Source organism: Talpa occidentalis, unplaced genomic scaffold, assembly GCF_014898055.3.
Source record: "Talpa occidentalis isolate TD23 unplaced genomic scaffold, MPIMG_talOcc4v2.1 talOcc4.7, whole genome shotgun sequence".
Taxonomy (NCBI): domain Eukaryota; kingdom Metazoa; phylum Chordata; class Mammalia; order Eulipotyphla; family Talpidae; genus Talpa; species Talpa occidentalis.
The window spans coordinates 15459283-15481289 of record NW_023605083.1 but is presented as its reverse complement, the minus strand read 5'-3'; the positions used below and the strand labels follow the sequence as shown (position 1 = coordinate 15481289).

General features: G+C 34.2%; 1 protein-coding gene across 7 annotated transcripts in view; it reads right to left on the bottom strand.

Moving 5' to 3' along the window:
• The window catches only part of NFIB (nuclear factor I B), a 233137-nt gene that overhangs the window by 62207 nt on the left and 148923 nt on the right, over positions 1-22007 (bottom strand). For all 7 annotated transcript variants that reach the window (XM_037494564.2, XM_054689684.1, XM_037494563.2 and 4 more), the window contains exons 4-6: positions 10942-11010; positions 5187-5307; positions 1242-1360 (exon numbers count right to left, since the gene is read on the bottom strand). In XM_037494564.2, coding sequence (XP_037350461.2) covers positions 1242-1360; positions 5187-5307; positions 10942-11010 — 309 coding nt within the window. The remainder of the gene's footprint in view (positions 1-1241; positions 1361-5186; positions 5308-10941; positions 11011-22007) is intronic.

Below are 22007 nucleotides of genomic sequence, written 5' to 3'. Positions count from 1 at the left end.
ATGAAACTTTTCAGCTGATTTTCCAGCCTTCCTTAAAATGACCCTGTGATCTCCATTAATTCCTTTTCACATGCACAGTGCCCAGCCACAAAGCACATGTGGTCATTTGCAAACTTACTTTCCTACCTCAGTGGTTTTGGTTTGGGCTATAGTTTTGTTTCTCTCTTCCCCCACTTCTTTACTAGTTAAAACTACTACATACTAAAAAAGATCCACATGATTCACAGTTTAGTGCCTCCTAGAAGAATTTTCACTCTTTACCCCCTATACCACACAGTATTAAAGTTTGCTGAGCAAGAAGAGTCTAACTGATTTTGGCTTTCATTGCTCAGCTTCAAAGTAATTTATCTCCCGAAATTACTCAATATGCAGCTCCCACCCTCAGAGAGACACACCCAAATTGTGGGCTGAAAACCATTGATTAAGAGTTCTTTTACATTTTCAATGAAATGCAGTTTGATTTAAAAGACAATTCTCAAGTACATTTTATGCTGCTAATATAAATCATATTTGCACAATACACACGTATTAACAAAAATTTCAGTTAGCTAATTTTTCTACTTCTATACTTACTAGTCTCCTTCTATTTGTGGCAAAAATGCATGGGTAAGTCTGATGAAATTTATTAACTCAACAGACTTTAAGAATGAAAAAAGATTTGACTCTGAATTCAGAGTCAAATAACACCCAATTTTTAAAATTCCATGCTTCCCCAAAGCTGCACTGGAATTGAGTCTGTTTTATCTAGAAAGCATAACTAAATTGACTCAGACACAAAGTTTCATACATTACACTTATAGTCATTGTTTTTTAACTGTACCTACTTCCTACAGGAATTATGACTTCCTTTAAATGGGAACTTTCAGTATCTGACACTTGCAAACTGCTTAAAAGTTTGGCTCCTCCCTGAAATATCTCACAGAGTGGAGCCAACCGATCTAAAGGAATCAGAACTTGTGGCTCTGCTGCAATGCAACCAATTAAAGTAGACAGACCATGATCATTCACCTACATTAACTGTGGGACGAAAACATCCAAGAAGTATGTAAAATAAAGAATTTTTGTAACAACTTTAATAAGATTTGATTTGTATGTTATCTTAAAAGCATTTTTACCATGATTATCGCATGAAGAAAACATACTCTCTCTTGGCTCAATTATAAAATTTTCACTAAATGAAACGTATGAAATGAGTGGATATTTTACTCTCATGTCTCTGAAGGCACATCCTCAGCACTCACCTTGATCTCTTTCATGCCATGTTCGACTTCCAGCAGCTGGTGAATTCGGAGAGGGATAAAAGTCTCCTGTAGGACTTGGTTCCATATTTTCATCTATAGATATAGTTTTGGGTCTTTTGCTGTCAAAATATGACAATAGTTATGTTAGTGGGATTTCCACGAACACAAGTAATTTAAAATCCCATAATCATTTTTGAAAGAATGGAGAGTATTTAAATAGCAACAGGAATAGAAAATGTTTTTAGTTGTCTATTCCATTTATTATTTTATTATTTAAATACCTGCCTAAAAAATGGTAATTATTATATTTACCTTCTGAAATGTATTTACAAAGAAATATCAGTAATAAAAGGTGAATTCTCAATGTGATACATGGACTAATTTGAAAATTGTTATTAAGCTTGTAACTGATTCTTACAATAATTATTAATATTAATAATATTCATTTGTTAGTACATGCTATTAGCAATGTAATCCCTTTAATTGAAAGATAAGATATTGGAATAGAGTCAGACTAGCCCTAGTACTAGACCTTGACTAGGCCACTTACTACTTCTTAATAGTTAATTCACTGACCTTTCTAAACTGACTTTAATCATCTGTAAAATGGAAATAATAAAATCTAGTTCAAAGGGGAGTGATTAAGGGGATTAAGTGAGTTATTAAGTGTAAAGTTCCTAGTTAAGTAGCTGGCATTTAAAAGATACTAATTAAATAGTAATTATTAGTAGTAACCCTATAATTAATAAGAAAAAATATTTTGCAATACTTTACTGATTATAAACTATTTCATATATTATGCTTTACACCTTTTCCTTACAAATCAGACCCTTTACTCTTAAAATCAACCATGAAAAACAAGCCATTGCCAAATTCAATCCAAATGGTATACTTTTTTTTTTTTTAAAAGATTTTTGTTTTATTTATTTATTTATACAAGCACTGGGTACAGGCAGAAGCACGGGAGGGTGAGAGAATTCACCAGAGCCAGAGCGAGGAGCAGAGCAGGCAGAAGGACCGAAGTACACTGCTGAGGGGAGCAGCGGGCGGCAGGAGAGGTCTGTGCACCATGTGGGACCCTCCTCCGGTGGCCGGGGAGCAGCCGGGGATCGAACAGGCGCTGCAGAAGCTGCGGGCAGCTTCACAACCCAGCGCTCAACTGCTGCACCACCAGGGAGGCCCAAATGGTATACTTTTAAAATGAAACATTTTAATAGAGAAAACACGACTCACATCAATTACAGAGAATAAAAATACTGTACTATGGCACATGCTGCCCTCACATATCCCTACTAATATCTGCTAAATAATTAACTATCAGTATGAGAAGAGTATTTTTTTCTTTCATTAAGAATCCTTATCCAGCCTCCCCAGTGGCACAGCGGTTGAGAACTAGGCTGCGAAGCTGCCTGCAGCCTCCGCAGCGCCGGTTCAATCCCTGGCTGGCCTGCAAGGGTCCCACAAGGTGCGCAGACTTCTCTTGCCATGCCTGCTGCTCCCCTCAGCAGTGTACTTCGTCAGTCTGCCTGTTCTGCTCCCTGCTGTGGATCCGGTGAATTCTCTCACCCTCCCGCACTTCTGACTGTACCCAGTGCTTGTATAAATAAATAAATAAATCTTTAAAAAAAAAAAAGAATTTTTATTCAGGTAAAAACTTTTTAAAAAATTGTAAAGTAATTTTATGCAGTGATAACAAACATCATGTCACAGGATTTTGGAGTTGGGAATGACCTTCGAAACCACACATATAAACTGGCCCTACCTTTTCTTAAAAATGGGGAGACAAGTTTGGGAAAACTCAGTGAATTGCCCAGGAAAAGTTAATGCCAGTAATCCAATACAAAATAAAGACTTCTGACTTCCAAGTCTGTTGTTTTTCTGCTGTATTGTGTTTTCAAACCCTGAAAGTATATGTACATCTGAATATATTCATAGATACACTAGGAATTAATATTTGACTCACAACTCCCAGAGCATTTTCATGATGTAGAAGATAGCAATTTCTTCCACACTAAATAGTCAGAGTAAATTATAATTCTTTAGTCTCTTCCAATGATATCCAGAGTTAGAACATATACATTTTTTAAATTTTCCTTTAATTTACTTCCCACTTTTGTGAGTCAGTGATATTTATTTATGGATATTTACTTATGGATATTTGTTTATGGATATTTACTTATTTTCTATATTTTCTATATTTTCTTGAAATGAGAAAGTTAATTCTCATAAGGATGTAACTGAGAAATAATTTTATACCTTGTTTATTCTGAATGACATAATCTCTGAAACTGAATGAATATTAGGAAAGATCTGTGCTGATAACATATTGATCCATGAGGCAAATAGTAAATTACTACTCATTTTAAATTCTGAAAACATAGAGCATGTTTAAGATCTCAGCATATCACAATTTTAGTAGTAATAAGGCAAATTATCTTGGTTTGTAATCTAACTACATGAAAAAAGTTTGACTATAAATGATATATAATTGAACTTAGTTTATAAACATACAAATATATATCATTTCATAATTAATTTTTTTAATTTTTATTTATTTATGCATACAAGAACCAGGGTATAGGCCAAGGGTGCGGGGTGGGGGTATGGGGGTGAGAGGATTCACCAGAGATAGAGTGGGGAGCAAAACAGGTGGTGCTACTGAAATACACTACTGAGGGGAGCAGCAGGTGAGACAGGAGAAGTCTGCTGCGCCATGAGAGTTAGCTCCATGGCTGGGGATCAAACTCATACTGCAGTGGCTGGTGACAGCTTGATACTTTAACACCTGTACCACCAGGGAGGCCCCTCATAATTAATCTAAATGCAATTAATTTTAATCTTTGAGAACAGTGTAAGAAAAATTATTCAGATATTATTTTATTTTAAAAGTTGACACTATAAAATACAAGTTTTGTTCTAAAATGCATAGACTCTTATATTTGATCATTGGTAAATTTAATAGTCCAGAAATGAGATGGGTCTTCACATATTAAAAAAGCCAACTCAAAAAAAAAAACACAAGAGAAAATATTTATTCATTTTGCTTTCTCATGAGCTGAGTTCTCTTCTATCATTCTATAATAGTGGAACATATCACCATAAAATTTTATGCCCAACCAAATTTCCAAGCTATTTATCCCTTATTTAAATAGGAAATCTTTTTTAAAACTCTGATGGGACTGAAAATAAGAACCAGAAGGTAAAGAGAAAAATGACAATGTCTAGAGAGAACCAAAGAGCAAAGTAACTTCACTTTATCTCCTTTTCCAACAAAAGCGGAAACCAAATATCAAAGCAGATGATACTTTCATTGATAACTAAGGGTTAACTAAAGTACTCAGAGAATGTTGACTAACTGAGGAATTTGGCAAACTGTAGCTTAGAACAAGTCCTTTTACTTTTAAAGTTAAGTAAATGATGCATTTTAGATTTCATGGTTCATTATCCCATACTCAGATGTCTTTTACAGGTAAATGTTACCAGTATGGATCAATAATAAAGCAGGGCCCATTGCCATGATAACATCATTGTAAAAGTAGTCAAAAGAATTAGCTTGTAGAATTAAAATATTTCATAGCACATCATTATATTACATAGGACAAAACATAGAACAAAAATCATATTAATATATTTTTATAGTTCCCTTATTACCCCTAGTAAGATTTTTTGAGTGCTCTGAACAGCTACAGCTAACATATATATAAAAGATATATATATATTAGATGTAATTGTATATATGTATATATGTGTGTGTGAGCAGATACACATATATACATAGCCTGTAGAGATTAAAAATCTGTGTAAAATCAGCAAAAACTCTGGAACTCTTTACTTTGTTGCCCCTATCTCTGTACTTGCCTACCTACCTACCTATCTGGTTACCTACCTACCTACATATTTACATATCTGCTTAGAGCAAAAGCAGCTCATCTTTCAGTTAGTTACCTGCTTGGTGGAGAAGACAGCGACCTCTGAAGATTGACCCCCGAGTTCATGTCATGATAGTATGGTTGGCTCGGAATTTCTCCAATTGGGAAGTTGACTCCAGTTCCCTGGGTTATGGGTGCTGAGGAAAAAAACAAAAAAAAACAACATCCGAATGACACTTATACTTGTCATCTTCATTCAAATGCAAAAATCTGGTATTTGCCTGTAGGCAAGAATGTGGACAACACTTCAACTTAAAGAGTTTAAAGTCTACTATATACCAGGCAGGACTTGAAAACATACTCCTGATGCCAATGGTAAAGTTCTGGAACTCAAGGCCCTCAGCTTATAACGATGAGTTACCACTTCCCTACTCCCACTCCCAAACTGTCTCACTCACTCCTTTCCATTAGTTATAACTACACCTGTACCTCACTAGTCTATAGATGCTTCAGAGGAAATCAAGTTTCCTATTGCTCAGCACTAAGCAAAAGGCTTTCTACTAAGCCAGCTCTCACAGCCCAAACAGCTATTAAATAAATAAATATAGAACTGTTTCACAAAAGAATACCAAGATTGCTATTCTATAAATAACAGCGACACTGTTAGAATGGATTAGATATCATGAGATGATCACTGAGTAGTATTCCATCGGGTAAATATACCACAACTTTTAGCCCATTCATCTTCATTTAGGTTGTTTCTGTATCTCAGCTATTGTAAATAGTGCTGCAGTAAACACAGGCGTGGAGGCTTCCTTTCGAATGGGTGTTCTTTGTGTTCTTTGGGTAGAAAAGACAAATTCATGACATTTGCAGCAACATGGGCGGAGCTGGAGGGGATTATGCTAAGCAAAATAAGTCAGAAGGAAAAAAAAATACCAGATGTTTCACTTATAGGTGGAATATAGAGAAACAGAAGAAAAGGTCAAGAAAAAGACAAACTTGCGAGCTGACCACAGATTTGAGCATAAAGTAAGTTATGGAGAGGGAGGGGGTTAAGACAGGGGAGTGAACAGCACAAGGGACTGTGGTGGTGTGGTGGTGGGAGAACTAGGTGGACTACACATGAGGGGAGAAACCATTTACTTTACAAAAATGAACAGTGATGTAAGAAATGAAATAAATTTAGAGAAAAAATGATATGTAACTATGTAAATAATTATTATATCATGGAAGGTAAATAAGTGGAATATATGAAATAAGAACCAAAGTGTTTTTCAAAATGCATATTCAGGTTTCATATAAAAATGGAAAATGTGGCTTTTCTTAATAACTATATTTTGTTTGAAAAAGGGTTTCGACAAAACTTTATAAACCATTTAAAACATGCCTATGGAGTTTTATAGTTGAAGGTAGTTTTTGCAAATCAAGAAATATTTTTGAATGTGCCAATATGTACTATGATGAGATTTCCATATATAAGTATTCGTTTTTGTACAACAGATTACATCTGTTCAAATTTTTAAAATTTGTTTCTGGACATAAATCTGAGTCAGTACATTGCATTATAACAAAGTATTGGGAAGGAGAAACATTTAGCCTAATTCTCTGCGCCACTTCTGAGTTACGTGCCTCAGTTTCTTAAACTACAAAATGAGGGTAATAATAACCTACCACATGAGATTAGTTTGAGAAGGAAATGAGGTAAGGAGTGATAAAAGTCCAGCACCGTGACTCACATACAATAGTTTTCAAAAAATGTGAAATGCCCTTCCTCCTCTGCTTTATCCCCAAATTCATCCCCTGGTGGACTGGAATGGTTAGTAAAGCTGAAACAGTTCAAAAGCATGCTTAAAGCAAAGACCTAGTTGCTAAAGTTTGTACATTCAGCAAATGATCGGTTATGTCCATTGCAGGCAAGTATTACAAAGGATATAAGACTGCCCCAGCCCTTTATAAAACATATTGGGCAACAGAAAAGAAAACATTCATGTAAAAACATAGAAAAACAGCATAGAGCAGATTATAATCAGACAGCTCAAACAAATAACATGATCAATGCTGTGGGATTTCAATTTAAGTAGAATACAATATAAGCGTGAAAGATCCAAGCAATCTATGCAAAAGCCATAGCTGTCCCTGGATTTTGGAGAATAAGTATTCATGGGAGATTATTCTACAGGGGCACAGTCATGGACAGAGTTAATATGCAAGCTGGGAGCCAGGGAGGTCGTGTCAAAGTACAGTGCTTAAGAATTTCTATTCCTTCACATTTCTATTTCTATTAGGCCTTCAAAAGCCTTAATGAAAGAAAGAAAGTGTGTCCTGGGCTGTGGCAACAAAATTTTAGAGTTTCTGAGATACATTGAAGATAAAATCCCAGAGGAGCTTCAGATTTTCAAGGTATTTTCGTACCCATAATTTCAAAAAAAATTTTAAATGTGTTCACCATCAGTTGAATTCTATTTTAATATCAAGCAGTCCAAGATTAACTTAAAATAAGAAAATGATTTATTGTAGGGAAGTAATCAAGAAATATACAACCAACAGCTCTCTTTCCTATATTAACAATTAAATAAATCAATATATACGTGAGGAGTTTTAGCTCAGAACTTGTAGATCCCCTGCTTTCTTTTAGATTTTTCATTTTACGTAAAATACTTTAAACTCGTTTAAACAGAAAATATTTGTATTCAATGTGTAACTATGTCTAATGACTTAAATTCTTTGAACAGCTAAAATGTAGTTATTTGTTGTAGCTGAGGTACACTGGAGGTTAAAAAAATGCAAAGTAAGAAATCCCACTGCAACCACATGCTTTAAAGTTTATTATTAGAATCATGTTCTATGTGACATTGGAAAGAGGTTATGTGCTAGAAGGAGATATTTGAGGGGCTCAGTGAAAGTAAGCAATCTGTCTGGCTTCCAACAACAGCAATGGATATAATTCAAAGAACTGAGCTATTAACAGGAAACTAACAAATTTTATCTTATATAAACTATTTGCAATTTATTAAGCTTATGCAATATTTAAGCAAAGATTTGTAGCTTCTATTTCATACAGGGGGTTTAAGAGTCAACAAGATGCTTGACCATAAACAGACTAGGTGTAATTTATGCAAAATGATAAAACAAATCTTTAGAAATTTTATTTTTTCTTAATTTTGTTCCAGAGAAATATCCCAGAGTATCAAGACAGCAATAAAAATGATCTGCCTGCAGATTTATACATGAATATTGTCCAAATTGAGTGTGCATTCTGACATTAAATAGGAGCTTACAAAAGAAAGCAGTTTAATAATAAACTTGGCCAAATTCTAAAACAGTACACAAAAATTATTTTAATAACAAAGAGAGCACGTGAGAAGAGCAAGTCCTGGACAGACATTCCTGATTAAAAGCCTCAGGAAGAACTTGCATCAGATACAAACATCAGTGTTAGCACCTCTTCCAGGGAGCTGCAAGAAGCCTGAAAGCTGCAAATCATGTTTAAGAGGTTGCCAATATCCTCTTAGAAATGAAGCTCCAAAGCACCTCAGATTCTAAAGGTTAGAGGCCAACCCTTAATCTCTCCTATTGTTCTCCTCACTCCAAAAGCTGATCCTAAATCAACTTTTAGGATGGAGATAATATCACTCAACAAAAAGATCACTATCCTAAAACTGAATAGCTTCATTAGCTACAGTCAACAAACGCATTAGAGGGTCAAATGATAATAAAACCCTAGAGGACAGAAACCATTAATGTACCATAAACTTTCCACAGTCAGAATCTATGATATACAGCATGAGGGCTGTGCTGTAGTTTATGTTTACTTAGCAAACCTTTATTTCATAAACAATGAAGTTCAATTGTGTAAATAAGATTATAATGTGGATTTATTAAAACACTTAGGAGAATAACTTCTCAAGCGTTTCAGAGACACCTATTTACATACGGAGTAGAAAATAAATGTTTGCTGAATAAATTAACTAATGAATGAATATAGATAATTAATGTACTAATTACAAATCAGTAATGTTTGTTATAACAGATAACTTAAAAACCTCTAAGAGATGAGAGTATAAATTAAGGAAGAATGAAGTATATTAAATTTATCTTATTTCTGAATGTTACAAAAAAGTATTTTAATCTATTTGTTATGATTCAAATTCAGATTTTTCAAAATATCATTCTGTGCTTTTTAAGACACTAATGTGACTCTCCTACAGTGCCAAGCATAACATGTGACCTCTAATGAGATACTAATAATATTTTCTGACAGAACACTTCCTACTATCATTCTTAAAAGAAGGATATATCTAGAAAAATATATCATAAGGCTTCAAAAAGTACAAATTTTAATCATTTGATAAAATCTGATAACCGTAGCAGCATCACCTTCTCTCTGCTAGAGAACGGTGTGGAGAACATTTCCCTCACACACACACACACCCCAACACATACACATAACTTCAAATAGCCCCTTTCTTATATGATGCAAGAAATCAAGCATATTTCTTCCAAATTAAAAACAGACAAAACACTTTGAAATGTAAAAGACCTTCATACACCACATATTGACTAGGAGAATCACAGAAGATTCACAGCCTTGGTCAAAAGAGTAGACCATCAGAATCCTCTTGCCCAACAAATACAAACCCTGGATGCACTAGGATACAGGATATTAGATTCTGTCCTATAGTGTCCCCAAGGAAATATACCCATAATAGAGGTGTTTCTGGCAGACACTTACGCACTGCAGAGTTAGGACAGAAAGGATAACCTTACTGGAGTTGTTTGTATACAACTCCCTGAGATACATGCTGTTTGCACTGGCCGCTTTAGAAACCTGAACTACTTGACAAATTACGGTTCAAAAGACACAGTCATCTAGTAGTTGAAGATTCCTATAAGACTCTGGTGCATTTCCTACACTTATCCTCAGAAACTGGCTCTGCTTTGTTCTTTTTGAATCATCATAATTCTTGCTCCTGACCTGTGGATTTGACCCAAATGAAAAACATGACTTAAACAAGGACAAGAGTGCTACTATATCAACTAAATAACATCATTCCAAACTGTGACACTCTCTGTCAAAATGTCAGTGAAAACACAGCCTTCAAAGTTACATAAGTAAGTTGAAACAGAGAAGAGAGGAAGGAAGAAATGAGTCACCTGCTTTAACAAATTGAGTGTTTTAAGAGATACATCTTAGATTTATTTCCACACGTTAGTAGTAAGTAAAAGGGTTGATCAAGGAAACCTCCCCATTTAGGTAGCTGGCCAGGTGAACATCCGGGCTACCAAGAATGGTGTGTCAGGTGAAATGGCCAGTTAAAACAATCGGACATTGTTTTGGACAACAATGCTTTCTATCTATATCCAACTACAATCTGCAAAGTTAATTTCTGCATCCCTTTACACTCTGCATGCTAGTGTGTATATCCTGTACATCTCCAAGTCCCCAACAAAATGTTAGTAAAATGAAAAAGCACTTATCTACAGGAAACTTATGTGGGTTATCATAACAACACAGAGTACATTTAATTAATCACACTTCCTTTGATATAAATGACCATCTATGGTCATAAAGAAAACAGTGAGTTAAGCGAAGACCAGTCAGAACAGTCAAAAAATTGTTTTTGCACGACAAAAAAGATTTGATAATTTTAATGCAAATATTTTAGAAACTCAGACTATATATATGTATGTATGATTTGAGCAAATGGTCTGAGAATTTAAAACGCAAACTCTCCTGGCATGCGATTACTCTTTAAATTGTATTTCAGGTAAAAAAAACAAAATATTTTAAATCATACTGTATAATAATAAGAAAACAATTTACTTACTTCTGGATACCCTCACAAGTTCTGATACATTGAAGACTCCAGATTTTACAAAGCTATCCTCAAGGTATCCTGAAAATAAACATCAAGAGGAAAAAGATTAATATAAGCAGGAAGCAAATAAATGATTAAACACTAGAATTTGTTCAAGTGTTTTTCAAAGCAAGGTTAAAACAAAAACCAAGTGTGCTTACAACAAAGACAAGTAAAAGCAAAACTTGTGAATGCAAGCTAGGTCTGTTTAAGCAAAAGTAAAAAAGTTTAGATACTAGACATTCTCCTAGAAAAATTTTTTCTTAACTTTCTGAATGTGCAGGGCAATTGGCATGGTTTTATTTGCCATGACCCACATACAGAGAATGAAGGTTCTGGGGTTCTTGTTGAGTGTGTTCAGCTCCAAAGCACCTGGAGACTAAAGTCCACCTATTTAAAAAAAAAAAGAAAAAAGAAAGAAAGAAAAAAAGGAAAAGGAAAACCACAACCACAATTAGCACCTGTTGGAATTACTTCAAAGATCTCTTGAAACCACTGTTCTTTCACAAATCCTTCCCTGATTAAAGAAAAGTGAGTTGCTGTTAGCAGCACTCCCACCCTTGTTCCAAGGTCATGAACCACACGAAAGAATTTATACATACAGCAAATACTCTGCGTGGACATATTTCCACGCATGTACACCTCACATGACTTCACTGCTTTCATGCCCTTGCCACGGCACCCTTGAATTTCCTTTGCTTTAAGAACTGGACATATTTTCTGACATATGGCGGTAAACCCAGGTCTCCAGGAATGCCCCATGATCCCTCCTTAGCCTCTAGGTACAAGAACCCTGATGACTGTGCCACAAAGGTCAGAAGCCTGGGTAGGTCAGACCTGTGTGGTAGTTGGTTTACCTGCATCTAGTACTAGAGATGGGAATGCCCACAGACACCCAGTCAAGTCGCCAAGTTCTCATCTGTGAGAAGATTTAACGAGAGTGAAGGGGAGAGAACTTCCATACGAAGGTGAGATATGGTCACTCTCTGTGTCCCAAGAAGAAAATAAGAAGAGTCTGAAACTCCTTAGACTTGGAATACTTCCAGGAAAAAAAAACAAGTGTAGATTCCAAGAACTAGCAATTTAATAAAATTTGACATAACATTTTAGGGCTGACCAAAGGATTAGATTCAGTGAGGGACGAGGCAAGGGTTTAATAGCAGCAGGGAGCACTCAAGTCTAAGAGCTGGGACTTGACTCCCCACTGGCCTCCCAGTGTAGACTCTTGGCCACATTAGTGGACACTGTGTGCCTCCAGTTCCTCATTTATAAGTTAGAATTAATGAAATTTCCTACCTCAGAGTTGTGAGGAAAAATGAGATAAAAACATAAAACCAGTAGAAGGCACAGGTTAAATGTTAATAATAAATCAAAATTGGCCAGTAGAGTCAACAATCAGTCATACACTGAATTGCGAACACTGGATTCCAGGCAGTCTCAAATTATTCATAAATCTTCATTTAGAGTATCACCAGAACAAAATTGCTTTTACCTACTAATAGGATGAACAGACAGAAAATCCTTGAATTAGCTTAAATGTTTCACTGTTGCAAATGGAGATGTCACATATATCTGAGTGTTTTTATATCCACCCATCCAACTTCTTTAGAAGCAGATGAAATGAGTGAATGAATCAACAGTGAACATTTCAATATATTTATATAAATTATATATATAGTTATATATATAATTTCATACAGATTATTACAACATGTGTAATATATAACAACATTTAAATACATAAATATCATCTGAAATTCATTTCTTTATTATTCCAACAAGTAGCCAGGGCATCATTTGCTTCTACATCATGCCCACGTAGTGTATGGACAAACAGAAGTCAAACCACAAGTGAGGGAGGCGCCACCTCAAGCTCCCTTTATCAGTGTGAAGACTGTAAGGCAGTCACACAGAGCCAAATACAAGAATTATTTCAGAGAAAAGGGAAGGCAACTCAGAGAACAACAGCCTGTTTCTCCCCCTTTCACCCCCAGTTCCCCAAGTTCTAAGGAATTTGATTCTCTAAGGAAGATTAATGAATTATTTTACTACAACGATGAAAAAGGAAGTATGTCAGAACTTTGGCACCATTACACAAAACACAACACCACTGATTCCACTGGACTGCACTCTGGCATGGAGAATGACAAAGGGCAGACCCCAAAAAGGAGTGATTATGCCTTCTGATAAAGACTCAGTGGGAGCTGGGGTTGATGAAAATCGGGCAATGGGACAGCCTGGAAGAAGCACCTGAAATCGACAGCTGCCACCTTCATGCATCCTTGCACACAGCACAGACTTTGCAATGGACGGGCATTACCCAAAATGGGGAGGGGTAGAGAAAAGAAAGAGTGGATGACACTGTACTTAGCTGCTTAATAGTGCTTGTTTACAAGCACACAAAAGACAATACTTAAGGACGCTGGTAAAATATTTGGGGGAGAATCTTGCAGGGTCAGGAGTCCTGTGATTATCGTAAGATGAGATTCAGCAAAATCAGGTTATTGATGTTAACTGTACCCCATCAGTAACCCCAGGCTGTCGGAGTCTTCCAGTACTACATACCACTGCACATTTATTTATTTATTTTTTTTATTTATTTATTTTTTTTTAAATAGAGGCATGCTTTATTTATTTATTTATTTAGTTTGTTTGTTTATACATGCACTGGGTACAGTCAGAAGCGCGGGAGGGTGAGAGAATTCACCAGAGCAGGGAGCAGAACAGGCAGAAGGACCGAAGTACACTGCTGAGGGGAGCAGTGGGAGGCAGGAGAGCTCTGCGCGCCATGTGGGACCCTCCTCCGGTGACCGGGGAGCAGCCGGGGATCGAACCGGCGCCGCAGAGGCTGCGGGCAGCTTCGCAACCCAGCGCTCAACCACTGCGCCACAGAGGCCAAAGATCTCAAAGATCTTAAAGCAATTTGGAGACATTCATATAGTAAATTCCCTTCATCTACCAAAGGAAATATGAGCATCTCTGAGGCAGAGCAGCTGCTTAATGGTTACAGAGTGTATTACACAACAGTTTAAACCAGGAAGATTAGAACAACTCTGCGTTTATGTGATGCTGTATTTACACTACATGTATGCTTTTTAAAAAATAAAATTGAGTAGGAAATAGACTTCTGCAAACTGAAAACTCTCAAAGGCAATATCAAATTATATTATTTCAGTTTCCTTTTTTATTTTTCCCTAACAAAAGCAACAATAAATCACTACTCAGAAGTTAATATAGTGTTTAACCTCTTTCACAAACAATAACAGAGGGACACAATGGCATATCTAACTGTTAATATCTCAAATTATAATCAGCACCATTTGAGTGTTAAACAACATTTACATAGAAAATCCAAAGGAAGGCTGATAACACTCATTTTTATAGTCTACTGTGTTCTATTCTTGAAATTAAAAAAAAAAATAAAGCCAGAGAAAGCAGTTATTAAATTCATGAAAGCTGTCTTCAAGTATTTGAAGGACTGTTAATGTAGATGGTGGATTAGACTTTCTGCATAGTTCTAGGAACTGTTATTTTTGCTCAATAAACAGATTTCTCATCCAATAAAAGACAGAAAGGAATGTGTAACCTCACAAAGGTAATAATAACCAGCCCATACCAAGCTACTATGGGTGCTAAGGTCTTTAAAAGTATTAATTCACATAATGCTCATGATTACCCTACAAATTTTCATGTCATTGTTGCCACTGTATAGATGAGGATCTTGCATTTATAATGGCAAAGATTTTCCCAAAGTCTTTAAAGACCCCTGTCAAAGTTAAGAATGCTCACTTTGATTATGAAATCGGGTTAAGAGCACTTCCAAACTACTGGAACCCTCAGATTTCACTGGGCTTTTACTGTGTTAGTCTAGTTTTGGTTTATTTTTTTTAACTGTATTTTTTAATTTTAACATCTCTGTTTTCCTATGTTAGCTTTCCTGCACTGCTCATTTGGTGAATGAATAGAACACTGGGTATCTCACATACATTTGCCAGCCCTATGGTTCCAATTATTCACTTGCTTCAGCACAGTGTAAAAAAATGCCTAAATCCTTTGGCTTGGGGGTACAAGGGGGAAGAGGTTGAAATTATTTCACCATAGTTTTGTGCCAAATGTCATTAATTTCAGCTATCATAACTAATCCATTGGTGACTTTCTGGAAGTTATAAGACCTGTTTGGCTCTACCTTCAATTTGTCAACTGATCTGAACTGTCATGGTTAAGGTTGGAAACTATGATTATGAAATAGACATAATCATTGCAAAGATAATGATTCTCTCCACAGAAATGGAACTTCAGCTTATAACTGAGATTAACATTAATTTAAAATTAATTTTATCCTTCAATATGAAAAGTAAATCCCTGAGGGTGAAGGATAAGGCAAAGAGTCAAAAATTTCCTGACTTTAACACACTCTAATAGTGTTACATTAATATGTTATTTGTATTTTTTAATATTTTTCCAGTTCTTGAAACATTTTCCCATAGACATAAATATATGTAAATATGCATTTTTATAAAATTGAGATAATCTTAAAATAAATTCATAGCATTTTTCCCAATTAGCTTTGCATCTTTCCCTTTAGCTTAAATAGTTTTTCAAAAGCATGATTTTAATGACGATAAAATATTACATTGCATGGTTGTATCATATTTATTTGACCATTCTCCTATTATTTGGCATTTTAGGTTATTTCCCATTTAAAAAAATATTATAAACAGAGCTGCCATTAACATCCTCATACACAAATCTCTGTCAGCAATTCTCATGATTTCCTTAGGATGGAGTTCCCAGAAGTGGAATAACTGGGTCAAAGGACATAAACTCGTTTAAAGCTCATGGTAAAAACTGTCAAGCTGCTTTCCATAAAGGTTTTGCCAATTTTTATTCCTCAGGAAGATCACGAGCATGTCCATGTTACTACCTTGTTGCTAGAATTAAGTATCAGTAGAGATTTCTTTTAACTGTGTTAATGGATAGTGGAAAGATATTATTGCATTGAAATGATTACTTTCATATTCAATCAAAATAAAATTGGATTTTTCAGATACATATGCATCATTTCTGTGAACTGAAAATTCAAAATTATGTAAAATAGGAATTGTGCTAGCAGGAATTTTATTCATAGGACTGCTGAGATTACTTCTATCATTAACCAAAATTCTAGAAGTAATCTTAGTAGTTGTGGAATAAAATTCCTGCTGTTGGCTACTAACTGATGATCTTTTTCTCATCACTTGATCTATTTGCTTATTCCTAGTTTTCTCAAGTTTTTAAAAGTATTCTGATGAGAATGGTCACTGATTATTATTTAATGACTTTCTGGCATTAAAAGAGGATACATGTTTTTCCTATACAGCATTTATTGTTGTTCTATCTTCCTGGATTCTTAGATTAAAATACCTTTTCTTGTCCATGGAAGATGGGTCATTTAATTTTCTGGTTGATTTTTTTAAAGCAGTTTCTTTCAAGTTCTCCACATATAGTAAGGAAACTTCTGTGGGAATATTTGTAATTTATTTGTCAAATTTCCATAATAGGAAATTTTTATATGTAAGTTTCATAAACATGGTTTAGATTTTTTGGAACAAAGCAAAATATGATTTCTCAAAATGTTCTTGAAAGTATGGGAAGACTCACTGGTAAAATCATCTTCCCAGAATTTGTTTCAGAGAAAATTCTTTAGACAACTTTGAGTCGTTCATGATTATGACTCATTTCTGTTTTCTGATCTCAAGACATTATGATATATTTTCCAAGAAAGTCATCAACTGTTTCAGATTTTAAAATTTATTAGCATAGATATTTTATGACTTACAAAGAGGGCTATGTTTATTTTCACAGTGTAGCAAAATTATATTAAAATTATAGAAGAATTAAATTAAATTTTACCACATTACTATTATAATAAAATTTACTGTAATTAATATAATCTAATTATGTTAAACTACACTAAAAATACAGTTCTGCCACTTTCTATGTAAACCTAAGGCAGGCTGCTTACCTCTTTGACACCTCCTTATATTTTTCCTCCCTAAAGCACAGACAGTAATCATAGCCTATGAATCAATATGAAACCTGCATATTGTTTTCAAATAGTAGTGAAGAGAGACATTTTATCTTAAGAGCAGTGAAAGGGAATGCTGAACCTCCAAATCAACAAAGAGAAAACAAAAGGTAATGAATAGAAACTCAAACAAGACAATAAAAATAAGGACATAATATGTTAAGAGAGATAACTAATATAAAGTAAAATAAAAGGAATAAAATCAAGGATATCAATCATTGCTATGAGTGGACTGAATTATCCCATTAAGAGACCACTAGGCTGACAGAAACAAACTAAATCCAAGTAATTTTAAGAAACACACTTAAGATGACATCAAGAACCCAGTTGGAAAAAAATTGACAGGCAAAGAGAAATTAGGCAACTTTGAATAAAATACAGCTGCATCAATTGGCAATGGTTAACATATATTTTAACATGAATTACAATAAATAGGTAAAGAGCATTATGAAAGGATAAAAAGCACAATTAATGAAGAAGACACATCTTAAGTCCCACATGTGCCAAACAATATTGTGGAGAAATGCATAAAACAAAAACTGTTAAAACACAAGAAACTCGATAAACTACAATTATAGTGAATTTTTTGGATGCAACATTTAAAAAAAAATTGATTGTGATTATAAGACAAAGATTAAAATTTTATCATTCAAATACAAACTGTACTTTGTCCTTAAGTCCATGAAAATTCCACAAAATTGATGATCCCTTTGACCAAAGAGAAACAAAAGCTTAAACAAATTCTTAAAAAAAAAAAAAAGATTTATTTATTTATACAAGAACCGGGGTACAGGCCAGATGTGCGGGAGGGTGAGAGGATTCACCAGAGACAGAGCGGGGAATAGAACAGGTAGCCTGACTGAAATACACTGCTGAGGGCAGCAGCGGGCAAGACAGGAGAGGTCTGCTGTGCCATGTGGGTATCTCCCAGCTGGCTGGGATCAAACCCGACTGCAGAGGCTGTGGACAGCTTCATAGGACTGTGCTCAACTGCCTGCGCCACCAGGGAGGCCCTAAACAAATTCTTAAGAGCAGAGGCTTTTTCAGGCCATATACTCATCTCTAGCAAACAAAAGTAAAAGTTAAAAGTGATCAAATTTTCAGACATACCAGGAAATTAAGAAAATAAACTATGAACCAAAAGAAATTCAAAAGAAAATTATGTTATCTAGAATACAATGGAAAGGAAAATTATTTACCATGAAATAACAGTAAAACAATCTAAAAAAAAACAAAAAGATAGAATAAAAAAAAAACTGAAATTAACAAAATAGAAATAAAAGTAGAATACCTAAAGCAAAAATAAAAAGAAAGACAATTCTCTGAAAAGACCAGCAAAATAGAAAAATCCTTTGTAAGCCTTATTAAGAAAAAAAAGAAAAAATATATACAAGTGAAAGAATAGAAGGGAGAACCACAGAAACCAAATATACCAAAAGAATTATGAGAGAATAACACTTGCAACTTAATGACCACAACCTTAAAAATTATAATGGATAATTATTTAGTAAAATAAAAGTCACCAAAATTGAGCAGAAGTGAAGACCCCAATACTTTGATTACTCTAATACAGTGTTTTCAAAAATTCACTGGTCATTGGAACCATCTGGAGTTCTTGAAAAAATGCTTATGCTTGGCTTTCACCACCAGCTATTTTGATTTTATTGTTGTGGATGTGGCCTAGACATAAAGATATTCCAAAAGTTCTCCAGGGATTTCACATGTGTAGCCAAGTCTGGGAACCACTGTGCCAGCACCTTGCTATTCAAAATGTGGTCTCAGTACCAGTGACATTGGCATAACCTGGAGCTTGTTAGATATTCAGAAGCTCAGGCTTCATTCCAGACCCTCAGATTTAGAATCTTTAGTTTTACAAGATCAATAGGAGATTCCTATGCACTTAAAAATAGATAACCCTAGTGCAGAATACAAAGGTAATTAAAGAACTACCTTTTAAAATAGCATCAGTTACAGATGGGTGCACAGCTGGATTTTATCTATCCTTTATTTAGACTTTAAATTCCAATATTTATACTCCCCCAGGCCTTAGAAAATAATGTCAAGTTTCCTTATGAAGAAGGCTGCCCATAAAACTTTATTAAACTAGAAAAACTTGAATATCTAATATGCAACCTCCTTTATAAACACAACACAGGCAAACAAAGACCAAGCATAAAGGTAAATGCAACTTCAAGAATCCCAAATAAAACATCATCAAATTGAATATAGCAATGCTATCAAAAGGAAACACACTAATATCTTTAGAGTTGATTCCAAGAATGAGAGCGGTTCACAATCAGAAAATATATCAATATGATAGAGAAATAAAAATAAATGACCATATCAATGGACCCTGAAAATGCAGCAAGTAACATGATTTCCTAATAACAAATCTAAGTAAAAAAGTAGATAAAAGCAAACAGTAAAAAGTACAAAACCCAGCAATAAATTATCCTTTTAATTTAAAGAACACAGCAAAACCAATTTTAAGCAGGACCTCCATAGCAATAAATGCCAACCTCCAGAAACAAGAAAATTCTCAAATAACCTAAACTTACACCTCAAGAAACAAGAAAAATAAGAACAAATGAAGTCTAAAGTGACTAGAATGCAGGAAATAACAAGTATTATAGCAGATATAAATAAAATGGAGACTATATGATAACAGAAAAGATCAATGAAATGAAATGCTTGTTCTCTGAAAAGAAATAAAACTGACAAACCTATACAGCTAGACTCAAGAAGACAATAAACTCAAAATCAGAAATAAAAGGAATGTTACAACTAATACCATAGAAATACAAAGGATTATAACAGACTACTATGAACAATTATAGGCCCACATATTTGCCAACTAGAAGAAATAAATTCCTAGAAGTATATAACCTACCAAGAGTGAGTCATGATGAAATAGAAAATCTGAACAGATTAATTAAAAAGCAGACTGAATGAATATTTTTTTAAAACTTTCAAAAGAACAAAATTCAAGACTAAATGGATTCACTATCAAACATTCAATGAAGTGACAGCAATCTTTCTAAAGTTCTTTTTAAAAACAAAAAAAAAAAAAAGAAAAAAGAAAAAGAAGAAGCAGTGGAGGCAACACTTCCAAATTCACTTTACAATACCAACATTACTAGATACCAAAATCAGAAAAGGATATCACAGGAAAAGAAAATTATAAGAAATATCCCTGATGAAGGAATCTATAAAGATCTATAGCAAAATACAGAATATTAACAAACTCAATTCATGCACTATGATTGAGAGGAATTTATTACAAGGAAGCAACATACTCAAATTAGTAAATGTGATACACCACATTAACAAAGTGAGGGATAAAAATCACGATCCTTTTAATAGATGCAGGAAAAGCATTTGGCAAAATTCAACATCCATTTATAATAAAAACTCACAACAAAGCAGATAAGGCAGGAATGTATTTCCATAGGTGACAAGCCCACAGATTATATCAATGATGGAACAGATCTTTTCCAGTCAGAACAGAAACACAACAAGGATTTCCACTTTCACCACTTGTCAACATAATGTTGGACATCCTAGCCAGAGCAATTAGGAAGAAAAAAATAAAAGGCAACCAAATTGGAAAGAAATGAATAAAACTGTTTCTATTTGCAATTTATATGATGTTATACATAGAAAACACTAAAGACTCCATAAAAAAAAATCCCATTAAGTCTAACAAATGAATCCCGTCAAGTTGCAGGATACAAAATCAATATGCAAAATTCTGTTGTGTTTCTATATACATAATAAAATATCAGAAAAAGAAATTAAGGAAACATCCCATTTAAATTGCATCAAAAATTAAAATACATAGGAATAAATTTAACCTAGGAAATGAAAGACACTTATATTGAAAATAAGATATTAATGAAAGAAATTAAAACACAAATAAATGGAAAGCTATTTCATACTCATGGATTATAGGAATTAATTATGTTCAAATATCCATACTATCCAAAACAATCTATAATCCCTACCAAAATTCATTTTTAACTGAAATAGAACAACCCTAAAATTTGAATGGAACCCAAAAACCCCACAACCAGCCAAAGCAATCTTGAGAAAGAACAAAGCAGAAAGCATCATACTCCCTGGTTTTAAACTATATTACAAAACCATAGTAAGAGAAACAGTATGATATTGGCATGAAAAAGACACAAAGAAAAATGGAACAGACTAGAAAGCCCAGAAACAAACCTATGCATGCATTGTTAACTAATTTTTAATAAAGGAACCAAGAATACACAATGCATGAAGGAGTCTCTCTTCAATAAATGGTGTTGGGAAACTGTGCAATCATATGCAAAAAAGTGAAACTGCATTACTGCCTTACACAACACACAAAAATGAATGCAAATAGATTAAATAAAGATTATAATGTAACACATTATAATATGGGGGGGAGAATGATGGTTAGCTCCTGGGCATAGGTCTTGATGATTTTTATAAACTGATACTAAAAGTTAAAGCAACAAATGCAAAAATAAGCAAGTTGGGTTACATCAAAATTTTAAAGGTTTTTGCACAGCAACGGGAATAATTAACAAAGGAAAAAGGCAGCATATTGCCTGGGAAATAACTTCAAATGTATGTATATGCATGCATGTATGTATAAAATAAGGGGCTAATATACAAAATATATAAAGAGCTCATACAACTCAAGAGAAAAGCAAATAGTCCAATTAAAAATGGGTAGAAGATGTGCAGTCATTTTTCAAAGACATGTAGATATTCAACAGGTAGATGAAAAGATGTTCAATGTTCAATATTATTAATTTTTAAGGAAATACAAATCAAAACCACAAATAGATATCAACTCATACCTATTATAGTGGTTACTATTAAAAATACAATAAATAACAAACATTGATAAGAATGTATAAAAAAGGGAAACTATGCATTTGGCAGGAATGTAATGTGATACATATACTATAGAAAATAG